This window comes from Ictalurus furcatus, chromosome 17 (assembly GCF_023375685.1).
Source record: "Ictalurus furcatus strain D&B chromosome 17, Billie_1.0, whole genome shotgun sequence".
In the NCBI taxonomy this organism is placed as follows: domain Eukaryota; kingdom Metazoa; phylum Chordata; class Actinopteri; order Siluriformes; family Ictaluridae; genus Ictalurus; species Ictalurus furcatus.
In genome coordinates this window covers 20,923,665-20,940,372 of record NC_071271.1, presented here as the reverse complement: position 1 = coordinate 20,940,372, position 16,708 = coordinate 20,923,665, and the positions used below count along the sequence as shown (strand labels likewise).

The window sequence follows — 16,708 nt, the reverse complement described above, 5'->3', positions numbered from 1 at the left end:
ATGTTGTGATCATATATGGAATATTTTAATCAAAGTATAATCCAATCATGTATAATCGATGTAGACGATATAAGAGAATATTCATGTATATTAATCAAATAAACCAGGACAAGCGGATGTAACTGCAGCTTGTGAGGAATCACTGAACACACATTCCTCATTTCTTCCTAGCATGTTAATTTGTTATCTGTCGTTCCTTAGCATGTATCCACTATTATTGCCAGGCTTTATGAGTGGGCTATTGTTCAATCTGCAGAAGTTAGATAAGTACAGAATGTCGTAGGCAAGGGCCTGAGTGCGCAAATATGCAAGTACTGATAACGTCACCTGTAGTAGTGAATTCACCAGTGTTCAAGGACGTGTGTGTGTGTGTGTGTGTGTGTGTGTTAGTATGATATATTTTCAAAAGCAAATGGTACACGCCAGAAATCAGTTGGTATATGTTAAGAAATCAAAAGTAAGATCCAATCATGTGTAACCAGTATATGAGATCATAAGAGAGACTGTGTTCATCAAAGAAGCTAAAGTCAGTGAAATGATTGAGCGCCTATTCTTCAGTTACAAAAGGATCTTTTTCTTCAAGGCTTGCGCTGTTATTTCCCGGAAGAAAAATCCCTCCCTCCACCTGCATAAAGACCCTGAGCGTGTACTGTCTTTTTAAGTCTGTATCTTTAAAGACCGTTCGATATTAGGGATTTCTTAAGCTGGATTGTTGAAATCCATGACATAGATCAGCCAAATAAAAACTTCTTAAAAAATAAGCTGACTGGACTCGCGCCCCCTTTGTAGATATGAAGAAAGAAACATAATTGTGCTGAGTCATCAGAAATGTGATCAAAAGAAAACATGGGAAACCCATCCTAATGAGAATATTGTTTTAGTATTGTATAAAAGCATGAACGCTGATTGTACTCATCAGATGATCTGCAGACTTCTCGGTTTTTATGATTCTTCAATAAAAGTCTGATTTGTGGCATCTTAAACCCCTGGACTCTGAGAGATTTTAGTTTTGACTAAGTTGATTTTCCATGACACTATCTATCTGTCTATTGTTGTGAAAAATCGGATGGCTCCAGGACAAGTGGAGTACATACAAGACTTTTAACCCATTACACCCAAAACATGATCTCCGTTCCTCCAATTCTGGTCTCTTAACTGTCCCTCAGACTCGTTTACATACTGTAATGGTGATGAGGCATTTTCTTCTTATGCTCCAAAACTGTGGAACTCGCTCCCATCCGATCTTAGAGAAGCCCAGTCTTTTAGTCTATTTAAATCTTCTCTCCAAAATTATTTCTTTAGGATTGCTTTTACTTGATGACTTTGTTTTTTCTTATTAAACTATTATTATTACTGTTATTGTTAACAGTAAAGCGCCTTGAGAGGCCTTTTAAAGGCACTATATAAAATAAAGTTTATTGTTATTATTATTGGTGAAAAAAATATGAACAAGAATTACTTTGTTTTGGGTATCTTTATTTTAGTTCATTCTAGTAGCAATATGTCTATTTTTCTTTTTAAATGTTTTTTATTTCCTTTCTTTTTGTAGATCATGATTAAATATATTTAAATGTAGAAATGGTCAGCAGAAATGTGCAGCAGAAATGTTCAGCAGAAATGTTTAGTTCAGCAGAAATGTTTAGTTCAGCAGAAATGTTCAGCAGAAATGTTCAGCAGAAATGTTCAGTAGAAATGTACAGCAGAAATTTTCAGCAGAAATGTTCAATAAAAATGAAACTGGAAAAAAATAAATAAATGTATTTTATTTGGTCTCAGAATGAGCTATAGGAGGAGCAGATGAAATCCCAGCAGAGGATACAGGAGAAGCAGGAGAAGGTGCAGGAGCTGAAACAGAGTGTGGACACTATTAAGGTGAGGAGTGAACACACACAAACACACACACACACACACACACACACACACTGAGAGAGATATTATAAAGAATCTCCCTCTAGACATACACTGTTTGTGTGTGTGTGTGTGTGTGTGTGTGTGTGTGTGTGTGTGTGTGTCTAACAGAGGCGTTCACAGGCAGCAGTAGATGAGAGTGAGAAGATCTTTACTGAGCTGTTCAGCTCCATGGAGAAAAAGCGCTCGGAGGTGAAGGAGCTGATCAGAGCTCAGGAGAATGCTGAACTGAGTCGAGCTGAACGACTCCTGAAGCAACTGGAGCAGGAGATTGCTGATCTTAAGAGGAGAGTCACTGAGCTGGAGCAGCTTTCACACACACACGATCACATCCACTTCCTCCAGGTAACACTCACTGTCTGATCTACAGGGGGTGCTGTTCCTTAAAGTTTCCTCCTAAAAGCTCATTACAGCAACAATAAATGTTCCTGTCTGAGATCACAAGTGTGTGTTTGGTCTGATTCCGTCTGAGATTCATTCGTTCCTCTTCTACATTTTTCTCCTTCTCTATTATGTGTTTCCTCTCTGTAGAGTTTCCCGTCTCTCTGTGTTTCTCCTGGATCTGAGGACTCACCCAGCTTCACTGTCAGTCAACATCTCTCATTTGATGGAGTGAGGAAACCTCTCTCAGATCTGAAAAAACGAGTCGAGGAAATCTGTGAGGAGGAATTCAACAAAATCCGTCCACAATGTAAACAAGCAAACATTTGTCATAACAAATATTATGAAGATTAGATAAGAACTGAGGCCTTAATTCCTACATAAATCCATGAGAAAATAAAACACACATATTGTCAGAGCTTCACCTGGGAAAAGTGTTTGCTTGTTCTCATGGTTTAAGGTTTTGCGGTGTCGCTGATTCTTACATTTAAATGCCGCACAGTGTTGGGACATTTTTGACCAATAACTTGATGAAGCTCTAAATCCAGTAGTACTCCATGGAGACGTGTCTGATTAGGAGCAGTGAAGTCTAATCTAATCTAATTTAAATAAAATATTTTTTTTTTCATTTTCACGCTTTAAACTGTTTCCGTCTCCATTTTGTCTCTGTGTCTCCACAGTTGCAGCAGTTCAGATGATTTTAGTCTCAGAACCAGAGAGCAGAGAAGATTTCCTGCAGTGTAGGTGTAAAACACACACACACACACAGTGAGAGTTTGTGACAGTGTGTGAGAAAAAAGCGGACATTTACTCTCTGTTACACACACACAGACAACGTGTAAGAAAAACACTAGGGATGCACCAAATGTTCGGCAACCGAAATTATTCGGCCGAAAATAGCAAAAAAAGCATTTTCGGTGTTCGGCTGAATAAGTGAAAAGGCCGAATAAATTTGACCGAACAATGACGTGTTTGATGACGCGACCAAACAGCCTAGCAACCAGAGTGATACGCGCGAATGTCACGACCTCGATTAGGGGGCGTGCGCATGCACAAGCTACGTGCACGAGCTACGTGCTCTTCGGATGTTTACTGTGGATAGTAAACGTGCGTGGACGTGGGTTTGTTTTTTTTCTGTTCCAGAGTATTCTGTCACGTCGCGAGACGTAAGGGAGTAGAGTACGGAAGCAGGTAAAGACGTATTTATTTAAGGGCAGGCGGACAAATCCAAATCGTAATCCAAAAAACATAGTCAAGACAGGCAAAGGGTCGGGCGATCGGCAAACAGGCATAAACGGGGGAAAGCAGGAATCAGAGTCGCGGTCACAGAAAACAGGGTCACAACACAAAACAAGAAACATGAACTAGTACTATGGACTGGGAGCAGAAAAACCAGCGGGGACTAAATGAACTAATCTATAGTTTAAACTAACTAAATCTATCAAGGAACATAACATTAACAACATATCTAACTATACTATATCTACTCTAATACTCCGCAAGGTGTACAGGGACGCGAGCGGTATATATCCCCAATATATAAATTATCTGTTATAAATATCTGTCACGTTTTGACGGCCATTGTTGTGATATGAATCAATACATGTTTATGAATGTTTTGGATCACAAGATTAATTTATGGTTTATGAGCTGCTCTGTTCAACCCGTTTGTGTAACGAGCCTCAGCGCTTTCATTAAAAGCTTCAAGCAATCAGACTCTATTACATTCATTCCTAATCAGTGTGAAATACTATAGATATATTTTTATCATCCTGGGGAGGGTCTCTGGATACAGCAGACCAATCACAGCAGTTGAGGTCAAGAGGTGCAGGTCAGGCTACAGTGTAGGCTAATCTAAAACCGCTGTAGATATACAGAGTTTATGGTGTAGGTCTGACGCAGAAGTTAGTGATGGGAAGATCGGATCATTTCACTGACTTGGACCTTTGAATCGCTTTCATCAAAATGAAATGAACGAATCTTTATTGAAGTCTTTTTGTTCATTTGGGAAAGAAATAAATTTGTAATAAACCACTCTCTATATTATATATATATTTAAAGAGGTTTAACCAGATTTATGGAAAACAGAGGGTTCATCACACCACCAGGACTTTATGGAATAATATAACTTTATTAACAATTGTATTTAGAGCCATTAAAGCTTTCAAGAAAGTTCAACAAACATTTACTCTGTACGCCCTCACTAGACCAAATGTCAATACACAAATAAAATGCTAACTCTGCACAGCACTACCCTCTGGTGGTTATTACACGGAACAATAGAAATCGTGATCAAACACTAATCAGTGTAAAATAAAATAAAATAAAGAAAGAAAGAAAGAAAGAAACCATCACTAATGCAGTTCACTTTCCTGAAGTGTATTTTACTGTTAGTGCGGTCACTAAAAAACCCTAAACTTCAACTGTGCTCCTAAAATTTTTTATTTTGCCCTTTGGTTTTTGTAATTAGGGGCACAAGTGCTCCTTAAAAAACATTGTAAGCGTAGTATCTACACTAATGTGTAGATAATTTCTGTAAAACTAAAATATACTTTACATTTTCAGCAGCAGGACCAGAGACTGGCTCAACAGCAGCAACAACATGGAGACAGTGATGATGGGACAGTTCTGCCTTTTGAAGAATAAGACTTTTTTTTTTAAATTTGGTTTAATTAATTAATTAATTAATATGTTTAATTATTTATGAATTGATAATATTTGTGAAGTTAATTTTTTTTGTTCTGCATTTATTTTTATTTCATTTATTTATTTAGCTTAATAGTATTATTTTAGTATGTTTAGAAAAAAAAAATGACAATACTGATGAACAAATGCTATAAATGTGTTGCTGATTGTTGGTTGATGTTACTTGAGGCACAGGTGTGTTTTATGAGTACATTTTTGAGATGATGGGTCGAATAGAAATTCCACAACAAATACCATTATAATTGCATTGTTTTAATTGCTTCCATCGAAACTAATACAATTTCCATTAAAAACATTTGAATTTTGAACCTGAACATAACTTCCAAAGACAATCTTTATTTTAAATTCTTATATCTTATCTTTTATTCCACTGGAAATCAGACTGTACGACTCATCGTCTTCTCTAAAACATAAAACACACCGAAATGCTGCCCTGTTGTTGAGTTTGTGCTTTTTGTACATATGCCGTTATAAAGAATATTTCTGTTTTGCTTATTTTCTTTGTTGTTTTGAATTTGTATGTTAGTTGTATTAAAAAAGGTCTTTTTATCCTTCTCACAGGTGGAGAACATGCATGCTGAAAATACTCATTTGGACCACTATATGGCAGCAGATATTTTCATACACCTCACACCCTGAAGGGAGTAAAATCTTTTTTTTCCTTTCTTTCTTTCTTTCTTTTTTTTTTTTTTTAAAGTTTAAATTTGGTTTTATGAGCAGCTACTGCACCTACATGACAGCTCATGGACTTTAGGACTGTATTCTGCTAATTAGTTAGTAGGATATATGAGGAATAAAACACTTTTTTTTTATAATAAACACTTTTTTTTATATGAATCACACTTCGGTGTGATTTATATTTACATTTACATTTATTCACTTAGCAGATGCTTTTATCCAAAGTGACTTACAAATGAGAAAAATACAAGCAAAGCGATATATCAAGCAGAGAACAATACAAGTAGTGCTACCATACAAGATCCATAAATTGAGTTCCAGAAGAAGCAAAGTGCACAGAGAAGAGGTGTAAGCGCAAAATTTAATTTTTTTTTTTTTTTTTATGAGTTGGTTATGTGCTCACGGAAGAGCTGGGTCTTTAGCTGTTTTTTGAAGATGGTGAGAGATTCTGCGGTCCGGATTGAGGTTGGAATTCTATTCCACCACTGAGGAACAGTTAGTGTTAAGGTTCTGGAAAGGGACCTTGAGCCACGCTGAGTGGGAACTACTAAACGCCGGTCGCTAATCGATCACAGATTGCGTGAGGGAATGTAAGCCTTCGGGAGAGAGTTGAGGTAGGAGGGTGCAAGGGTACAAGACAAGGGTACAAGACAAGGTCTTGTAGGTGAGCATCAAGGCCTTGAATTTGATGTGGGCGGCTACAGGAAGCCAGTGGAGGGAGATGAAGAGGGGTGTGACATGGGTTCTCTTGGGCTGGTTGAAGACGAGGCGTGCTGCTGCATTCTGAATCATCTGAAGGGGTTTGATGGAGCTGGCTGGGAGGCCCGGAAGTAGTGAGTTGCAGTAGTCCAGTTTTGAGATAACAAGAGCCTGGACTAGTATCTGTTCGGTGAGGTAGGGTAGGATTTTCTTGATGTAGTACAGAATGAACCTACAGGACCGTGCAGTTGTTGAGATGTGGTCTGTAAAGGTCGAGCTGTCATCAAGAATCATCCCAAGGTTCCTGGCCGTCCCGGTTGGCTTGAGTGTGGTTGAGCTGAGCTGTACAGTGAGGTTGTGGTTGATTGAGGGACAGGCTGGGATAACGAGAAGCTCAGATTTTGCCAGGTTGAGCTTAAGATGGTGTTCCCTCATCCAGACCGAGATGTCCGACAGGCAAGCAGAGATACGTGCAGAGACGGATGGATTGTCTGGCTGGAAGGACAAATAGAGCTGGGTGTCATCAGCATAGCAATGATATGAGAAGCCATGAGACTTCCCTAGAGATGTAGTGTAGATAGAAAAGAGGAGTGGACCCAGAACTGACCCCTGTGAAACAGCAGTTGTGAGTTGCTGAGTTTCAGAAATACCTCCCCTCCATGATACCTTGAAGGATCTGTCAGAGTGATAGGATTTCACCCAGCACAGAACCGTTCCAGTGATGCCCAGGCTGGAGAGAGTTGGTGATGAAGCAGGATTACTGTTACCACCCCAAAGCTGATAAATTTCCTTTAACAGCACGTCCCCATACTAAACAAGTTAGTTCCTGTTCTCACTTACATTATAGCAGCTATAAACAGTCATTCCTCTCTTCTCTCTCTCTCTCTCTCTCTCTCTCTCAAAAATGCAGGTCATGTTATCATTTATATGATACAAAGCCAATCATTAGAAGTTTACATTAGTTAGTCATCCTTTGCATAGATGTACTTTATTTATTTTCCCCTCTTTATTTAACCAGGAAGGTGCCATTGAGATAGTACAATCTCTTAAATCCTGATCAAGACGGCAACACATTTAAGTTTCACAGTAAAATTAAACAGAAATAGCAAATACTACAAGTACATACATAAAAAAAAAACATACACTCAATCTATAAAAACTGATCAATAAAAACAATTGCACGTTTCCTTTAAAGCAGTTTGCAAAAGACCTTTAAAAGTACTCAAAGTGAGAAGGATATCTAAGTTGATTACATTTGGCATTTCATTCCATACCCAAGGTGCATGAAAAGAGAAAGCTGTTAGTTCCTGTTCTCACTTACATTATAGCAGCTATAAACAGTCATCCCCTTCCAAAAAAATTACAGGTCACTGAACATGTGCAGAATACTTTTTTTTTGCACAGGCAATCCCAGGATCAGCGATGTAAGATGACGGACAAACAGTCATATCGGTAACTATTTTTTCTTTCTTTCTTTTGTTTAAATCCTGTGAAAGCTAAATGAACTAGTTCTTCGAACGGTCAACTTTGCTCTTTCTGTGTAAATAAATTTGAGTATGAACATGTGGATAATTACGAGTTTGTTTTTTATAGTGGGGCAACAGCAGAGGACATAATACTGAGGTTATTTGTGTAACTTAATGTACAGTGTACCCAGAAAATATTCACAGCGCTTCACTTTTTCCACCTTTTGTTATGATACAGCCTTATTCCAAATCTCTGGAGAGATCTGAAAATGGCTGTGCACCGATGCTCCCCATCCAACCTGATGGAGCTTGAGAGGTCCTGCAAAGAAGAATGGGAGAAACTGCCCAAAAATAGGTGTGCCAAGCTTGTAGCATCATACTCAAAAAGACTTGAGGCTGTAATTGGTGCCAAAGGTGCTTCAACAAAGTATTGAGCAAAGGCTTTATATACTTATGTACATGTGCTTTTTTTGTTTTTTATTTTTAATAAATTTGCAAAGATTTCAAACAAACGTCTTTCACGCTGTCATTATGGGGTATTGTTTGTAGAATTTTGAGGAAAATTTTTAATTTAATCCATTTTAAAATAAAGCTGTAACATAACAAAATGTGGAAAAAGTGTAGTGCTGTGAATACTTTCCGGATGCACAGTATAGGATGGTTAAGCTTAGATACTACTAGTCCTACTACTACTACTACTACTAATAATTCATTGGTATTTTACAGGTTGTGCATCCAAAAGTGGCACTGTAGTTCAGGGAGAAATTAAATCTGACATTCCAGTGTTAATTTTTACTAAACATTTACTAACGTTTCATCTTGGATCACATAACCTGACAGCTGAGTTATAAAAAGGTAGCCAGAACCCAGTGTATAGAGGCTGAGTGAATGTGGTGTGGACTCTGTGGAGGAGCCTCATCGTGTCAGAGACACTGTAGAAGGACAGAGTTCCTGCACTGTGATCCACATACACTCCTATTCTGGAGGACGCTGGACCTTGGAGCTCAGTCTTAATGCCGTTGTGCCGGAAAGAGACAGAGGAAGAAGAACACCACAGACTCCAGGACTGACTGTTGTATCCAAATATACACTTGTAACACTGCCCTTTCCTGCTGATCTCTTTATACGAGACTGAAATGTACACACCATCACCGCTCCAATCCACCTCCCAGTAACAGTGTCCACTCACACTCTCCTTACACAACACCTGCATGTAAGAGTCAAATCTCTCTGGATGATCAGGGTATCGCTGATCTCTTTCACTCCATGTCATCGATCTGTTCTTCTCAGACAGAATGAGTTGACGGTGTGGTGTGTTGGGATCCAGAGTCAGATAACAGAAATCTATAACAATAAAATGTCCACAGGTTAGATATTAATCACAGGATTTACAGCAAATGTCAGAGACACCTGTCCGTGTCTATCCTATTTTCTATATAAAATATTTTAAATATTACCTAACATCATCAGGTAAAATCAGGTGTGTGTGTGTGTGTAAGTTTGTGTGTGTGTATTTTACACCCACACTGAAGAAAATCTTCTCTACTCTTCAGGTTTGAGGGTAAAATTATCTGAACTGCTGCAACTGTGGAGATGGAGAGACAAAATGGAAACGGAAAAATGATTTGAAAGCTTCAGACAGACAATTTTGTCTGAAAAAAATCTGCACCATTTAGAAGAATTATTAAAGTAAAGCTTTGAAAATAAGTTTAAAAAAAATTCTGATGGAAATTAAGGCACTTAATTAGCACTTTTAACAGTGGATGTTGTTACAGAGCAGCTTTACAGAAATCTGCTAATAAAATTATAATTCAAATTTATCCCTAAGGAGCAAGCCAGAAGCTGCAATGGCGAGGAAAATCTCCCTGAGACGACATGAAGAAGAAACCTTGAGAGGAACCTGTCCTCATCTGGGTCATACCGGATAGTGCGATTATAAATCATTTATTTTGTATTACAATAAATAAAGTCAAAAATCTCTAAGTGTGTTAACAGGAACTTGAGTATGAGCATCATCAGAGTTTTACATTTAAGTTTCTCATATCAAACTGAAGTAATTAACTGTTCAGTGATGGAGACTCGAGAGTAAACTATTCTTAGCAATAGCCATCTTAAAGCTCTCCAAGGAAGCACAGCCACAGATGACTTTAGGGTGCCCATATGGTACCATCTTCAGTAAACCCATGGTGACCTGTATGTTATCTATGCAGGGTCATCCTCAGCAGCAGCAAGTGATTTTCAGGTCAGCAAGGCTCCACGCATCGTGAGAGATCAAGCAGGGAGCAGAAGGAGCCAAAATCATTGGATTATAACTGCTGGTGAGGTAAGTTTACACTTTTCAATAGTCTAACAGCTTTGGCTATTGTTGTAAAGGTAATTTTACATAATCATACATCAAACGTTTCTGCAGTCTAGACATTCCTTATTCCTGTTGTATGAATTTTATTGCTGTCTTTACCAGCTTTAGAGCAAATTAATATTTTCCACCAGGACACCTTCTTTACAATATGAAGGACTCACAGATTTCCTCGACTCGTTTTTTCAGATCTGAGAGAGGTTTCCTCACTCCATCAAATGAGAGATGTTGATTGACAGTGAAGCTGGGTGAGTCCTCAGATCCAGGAGAAACACAGAGAGACGGGAAACTCTACAGAGTGGAAACACGTAATAGAGAAGGAGAAAAGTGTAGGAGGGGAACGAATGAATCTCAGACTGAATCAGATCAAACACACACTTGTGATCTCAGACAGAAACATTTATTGTTGCTATAATGAGCTTTAGGAGGAAGCTTTGTGAGGAACAGCGCCCTCTGTAGATTGGACAGTGAGTGTTACCTGGAGGAAGTGGATGTGATCGTGTGTGTGTGAAAGCTGCTCCAGCTCAGTGACTCCCCTCTTAAGATCAGCAATCTCCTGCTCCAGTTGCTTCAGGAGTCGTTCAGGTCGACTCAGTTCAGCTTTCTCCTGAGCTCTGATCAGCTCCTTCACCTCTGAGCGCTTTTTCTCCATGGAGCTGATCAGCTCAGTAAATATCTTCTCACTCTCATCTACTGCTGCCTGTGAACGCCTCTGTTAGACAAACACACACACACACACGGATGAACTTTTTTTTGCTTACCATATAATGTATACATTGTGTATATGTGAGTCTCTGTTCACTCCTCACCTTAATAGTGTCCACAGTCTGTTTCAGCTCCTGCACCTTGTCCTGCTTCTCCTGGATCCTCTGCTGGGATTTCATCTGCTCCTCCTTTACCTCATTCTGAAACCAAATAAAAATACATTTCATTATTTCTGCATCAGGAGCTCAGTGTGGTGAAATTAAATGCAGAGAACAAGTTAAAATTATAATAAAAAAATTAAAACACAAAAAATAAAATCACACCTACACATATTCCCTAGGTAAGAAGGAAGATGTTCACTGGCATAAAGTAGCTACTGGCATGCGGTTTGGAAATATTCTGAATATAAGCATCTTAAGCAGAAGGTTCATGTCTGCTTTCTAATAACTACACCGAGTGTAGTGGATCTAGGGTGGTTATCAGTTAAGAACCACTTTGTAAAATAAATTAAACAATTAAATAATGACATGATACTAAAAATTAAATAATATAAAATCAAATCTAATTACCCTGTCATGTGTGGATATTATTATGGGTGTCAGCTGTATAAAGTTCAATTAGTTATGAGGAAGACACATTTATTTAACATTTAATTACCAGTAGCACTTCATAAACTTTCCTTCAATGCAAACATTAAAATGTCCTTAAAAAATCCTTAAAATTAAGGAGTTCCGTGCCCTATACCTGACTAAGGCAAATTAACTACAGAAATGACATTAAATATATTATTTGTATGAGCTGCCCTAGAAAATATTAGATTTTTGGTTCTCACCTGTTTTTCAGTTCTTTCTGCTTTAGTTGAAACCGTATCATGGCCTTTGTGATCATCCATCGCACACAAATAACAGATGAAGCTTTGGTCAGTACGACAGTAGATCTCGAGGAGTTTGTCATGCTGAGAGCAGATCTTCTCCTGGAGCTCTGCATAGGCTTCAGCTAACTTGTGCTTCTTAAAGGCAGGAGACTGAAAATGAGGTTTAAGATGATCTTCACAAAAGGAGGCCAGACACACCAGACAGGTTTTAATTGCTTTGTGTTTTCTCCTGATGCAGGAATCACACTCCACATCTCCAGGTCCAGCGTAACAGTGAGCAGAAGCTTGGAGTTCAGTCTCCTTCAGTTTCTCCACCACTTCAACCAGCATGTTGTTCCTGCGTAGAACAGGCCTTGGAGTGAAAGTTTCTCTGCATTGGGGACAGCTATAGACGCCCTTCAGATCCTCCTGATCCCAGCAGCCATTAATACACACCTTACAGTAACTGTGGCCACAGGGAGTAACTACAGGATCCTTCAGGAGATTCTGACAAACTGGACATTTCAACTGATCCTGATCTACTGAAATACTAGCCTCTGCCATTTTCCTGCACTCACACAATGAGAGAGAGAGAGAGAGAGAGAGAGAGAGAGAGAGAGAGAGAGAGAGAGAGAGAGAGAGAGCGTCAGTCCTAGTTTTAGTTTTGTTTCCTCTGAAATTAACTTCCTGGTTCTGTGACAGAGACAGCGGGTGTGGCTTTAAAGCAAAAGGGAGTGCAGAGTTTAAAGAAAAAGTGTAGCTACAGGACAAAAGTGATTTAAAGAGTCAGGTTAATTTAATTCTAATTTGTTCCAAATATCTTTGCTCCAGTGTATTTGAATGTGTTTTTACATCATCACTGAAATTTACATTTACTTTTATTCATTTAGCAGATGCTTTTATTCAAAGTGACTTACAAATGAGGAAATGCAAGCAAAGAAATGATGTTTGTGAATACAACATCACTGATATCATTGTCAGGACATTAACATGTCCGTTACATTTACATCCATCCATCCATCCATCCATCTTCTACCACTTACTCCTTTTCAGGGTCACGGGGAACCTGGAGCCTATCCCAGGGAGCATCGGGCACAAGGCAGGGTACACCCTGGACAGGGTGCCAATCCATTGCAGGGCCAAGTGGGATACATTCATATCATAAAAGCATTTAAGGTGTATCTTATCCAAATTAAATTACCAAAAACAATCCAAAAAAGACCAAAGCAAAGGTATCAGTACAGTCAGTACTGTAAAACAGCTGCAGGAGTGAAAAAACAAACAAAACTAAACAAGGGGTGCCGTGAGAGTACAAAAAAACAACAACGCCATCATCCAAAATGAAAGCATTTTGAAATTGTTTGTTATTTTTTTTTAATGAAAGAATACGTATGACTCAACATTTTGTTCTCTAATTGCACAGTCAAAATTCACCTTGATTAAACTTTATCCCATGTTTCCATGTTGATGCAGCCACCAAGATCTTATTTTAAAATAAATAATCAGAATTAAGTCATATTAGTTTCTACAAAAGTCCCCTCTGAATGTATCAGAACGACTAGGCCATTGCTTTTGTTTTTGCTATATACCGAAGAAATTTGGATTTGAGGTCAAAAGATGAAGATGAAGCTTTGATTTCCTCATATTTACATCTAGATGTGTTAAACAACTTAGAACATGGCACCTTTTGTTTGAACCCACCCATTTTTCAAGTGATCACAAATATTGGAACATGTGACTGACAAGTGCTTCTTGTTGCCCAGGTGTGACCTGTTAGTTTGACTGTTTAAACAATTAATAGCTCTGAAGGTTTACTCTTGGTTTGAGCCCTGGGTTTCACCTTTGAAGACTGCATTTGTTGTTAAAAAGGATAAACCAACATGAAGATCAGAAAGCTGTCTCTGGGAGAAAAGCAAGCCATTCTGAAGCTGAGAAAAAGAGAGAAAATCAATCAGAGCCTTTGCGCAAACATTGGACATAGCCAATAGAACAATTTGGAATGTCTAGAAAAAGAAATAAACCACTGATGTAGTCACTATCAGACATCACCACCAACCTCCACAGCTCACCTCCACCATTTGAAGAAAACTTTGAGAACAGAAATATAAAGGCCATACCACAAGATGAAAACCTCTCCTCAGCAGTTTCATTTTATTTCCCCTCAATATCCATTGTGCATCAATAAAGCACATTTTTAAATTACAATGTTTAAATTACATTTAGTATAAGCATTGAAATCAAGTTTTGATGAGAAACTAAATATTTTCACGTGAACTGTACACAATATTTTCTCTTACGTCTGACCGATGATGGTTTCCCTTCCTTTTTATGTTATTCCTTGTTATAATGCGCTATAAAAGTTGTTCTGGTGACATTGCAATACCAAACAAGCATCCTGAACCAAAACAAATAACACAGCCACCTTTAAACTTTCTCTTTACACCAGCTACGTTGTTCCTAATCTATCTTGGAATTTATCTTCAGTTTCTCGATTAACCTTATCCTCTGTAGCTTGTGTTGTTCTCCAGTTATCATCAAGCTATCTGCAAAACAACCCAGTCATGCAACTGGCTACTGTTTCTAGGGTTTGACATCTTTCAGCCCACCAACTCACATAACTACAAGCAACACTGGGAAAATTTGGCGAGGACTTCAGTGATGAAGACTCTTCTCTTTTGTAAATATTGTGTATAAGAGGTGGATGTTGAGCTGTGTGTGTGGTGAGGTGGAGGTAAACATTTCTGTATGTACTGTATACAATTTTTGATATAAGTATACACTTCTGATACAAGTGTTAAATTTTGTTTCTGGGTGTTTTTTCTGTTTCCTACCATCACATTTGGTATATTCTTACTATCTAGAATGTTCTTAGCACCCCTTTTTCTTATGTAAAACAAAAAAAAAAGGAGGGGTTATAAAATTGATGGTCCATATAGGGGCAAGACCTTTCTAGAGACAATATTAAAACAATATTAGCTGCATTCCTAGTCCAAGTCCTAGTGTGCTTGCTTTCCTCATTTTACTCGTTTGTGGGAGGGTCAGTTAAAATGGCTGTGCATGGGCATGAGTCTGAAACAATCGGGGAATGCAGCCTTAATCCAAACTTTACGGCAAGTACATTTGTAACCAGAAGAGAACATCTTCAGGACATCATTTGTGCACTCGGCCAACTTTATCTGCATTTAGATAAAGCTCGAAAGTGAAGGACAGGCTCAAACTGAACCCGAACAAGAGGGAAACTGGCCTCCACCTTTCCTAGCAATGGATGAACCAAGTGACACACTTCTTTCTCTCACATTGGATAAAGTGCAGAAGAAGATTTCACAACTTGAACAAAAAACAGCACATGTAGTCAACGTTTCTCATCAAAAGATGGTGGATATTCCAGCACAGTATAGTGGTGGCTTGGCAGACCTGGAAAAGAAGATTCAAGCTATGGAACAAAAATTTAACTACCAATAGGGAAGAGACTTTAGCAGACTTGAGAGGCGGTTGCACCTGGAAATGCAAGAACTGGGACAGTCAGTGGTGGATTGTCTTAAGCAAATTTAGACATTCAGCTAAAAAGTATGGTGCAGTCGCACAACCCCACGATCTCAACACTGCATGACCCAGGTACCAGAAACACATCCAACCAATCCCTCAATCACCACTGTCACCACAAATCACAGTGGAATTTGGAATTACCCTGTTGAAGGATGTACAGGATACCATTACAAGTCACCCATTAAGGTAGAGATTCCACAGTTTTGGGGAGTAGGAGACAAAGAATATCACTTGATCTTTATCGAATGAAAGAGTTCATGGCAATCAAACCCCTCAGTGATGTTGAAGTCATTGCAGCACTTACTTCTGTATTAGCAGTCAAGGCTAAGCACTAGTGGCATGTCAAGAACAAAGTACCTTCATTTGTGGGCACAATTTAATACCAACTTCATTTGTTACGAGGCAGAGGTTGAAAAGAGGACCAGAGAAAGGAAACAAGGAATTCAAGAACCCATTTGTACATTTGCATTTCAGTACCAAGCACCATGCCTGAAATGGAGAAGTTATATGTCAGAGAGGGAAACTGTACAGACAATTTTGCAGAAATGCAATCCTCGCTTTGCTAGTCTTCTTAGAGGGATCATAAAGACGGTGGATGAGTTGGTTAGAGTTGGGATTCTAGTAGAAAGAGGCATGTCAGAAGCCAAACATTACTGGAGCCAGGTTAACCAGAGGCCCAAAAGATAAGAAATCAGCACTCAAAGCATATTTCTTACAAAACATCTACACCCTAACAAACAACTCCAGTACTGAACCCTGGTCATTTACATTTAGAGCAACCACTACTAATGACCATCTAGCAACTCTACATTTATACCTGGCTCAGGAAAACATTAACATTTCAGATGACAATAGACAGTGTGTTTGGGTGTTGGTACAGCAAGCCAAGGCTATAAAGAAAGAAAAATATAATTTCTGGGGAACCTGTTGTTTGACTGGCTAACTGTCTGGGCTAAGTCTGGACCTAAAGAAGTGTCACCTGTTAAAAACCTCTCTAACATTTCTGGGTTGCATGGTGTCAGCTGAGGGAATAAAAACTGAACAGGCTAAGGTGGAAGCAGTTGTGAAATTTCAGTTTAAGATGTACAAAGATTTCTTGGGTTAACAGTATGGTACCACCGCTTCATATATGTGCCTGGACCAAGGCATTTAGGATGCGTTTGAAGATCTAAAACAGTCTCTGCTATAGGCACCAGTGCCACTAGCACCTGATTTTTCAAGACCATTCAAAGTCCAGATAGATGCAAGTGAAATGGGTTTAGGCACCATGAAATGTGGATACCCAATCTCAAAGGCAGGCGTTTGATGAAGCAAAAACATATTCATGACACGGTGCGCTGTAAGACTTCAAGGACATGAGTATAGTGTGGGATATTGCAACGGCCATTGTGAAACCAGAAAGTATTTATG

At 38.7% G+C, this 16,708-nt stretch overlaps 2 protein-coding genes across 3 annotated transcripts; one reads left to right on the top strand and one right to left on the bottom strand.

The window, feature by feature from the left end:
• The first annotated feature begins 1,797 nt into the window (after positions 1-1,797).
• LOC128621760 (tripartite motif-containing protein 16-like) lies at positions 1,798-4,935 on the top strand. The gene is made up of 6 exons (XM_053647720.1): positions 1,798-1,872; positions 2,020-2,253; positions 2,440-2,599; positions 2,970-3,029; positions 4,760-4,767; positions 4,855-4,935. The coding sequence occupies exons 1-6, from the start codon at positions 1,798-1,800 to the stop codon at positions 4,933-4,935; spliced, it is 618 nt and encodes a 205-aa protein (XP_053503695.1).
• A 3,099-nt stretch (positions 4,936-8,034) lies between these two features.
• LOC128621538 (E3 ubiquitin/ISG15 ligase TRIM25-like) lies at positions 8,035-12,499 on the bottom strand. 2 transcript variants are annotated; one of them, XM_053647384.1, is made up of 6 exons: positions 11,732-12,499; positions 11,004-11,099; positions 10,673-10,906; positions 10,359-10,485; positions 9,364-9,423; positions 8,035-9,182 (listed from the first exon to the last, which is right to left on the bottom strand). In XM_053647384.1, exons 1-6 carry the CDS (start codon positions 12,314-12,316, stop codon positions 8,653-8,655), a joined length of 1,632 nt encoding a protein of 543 aa, XP_053503359.1. In that variant the 5' UTR covers positions 12,317-12,499; the 3' UTR covers positions 8,035-8,652. The 2 variants fall into 2 exon arrangements, with proteins under 2 accessions (XP_053503359.1, XP_053503358.1); XM_053647383.1 differs by lacking the exon at positions 9,364-9,423 and having other exon boundaries at positions 11,732-12,389.
• Positions 12,500-16,708: the final 4,209 nt, after the last annotated feature.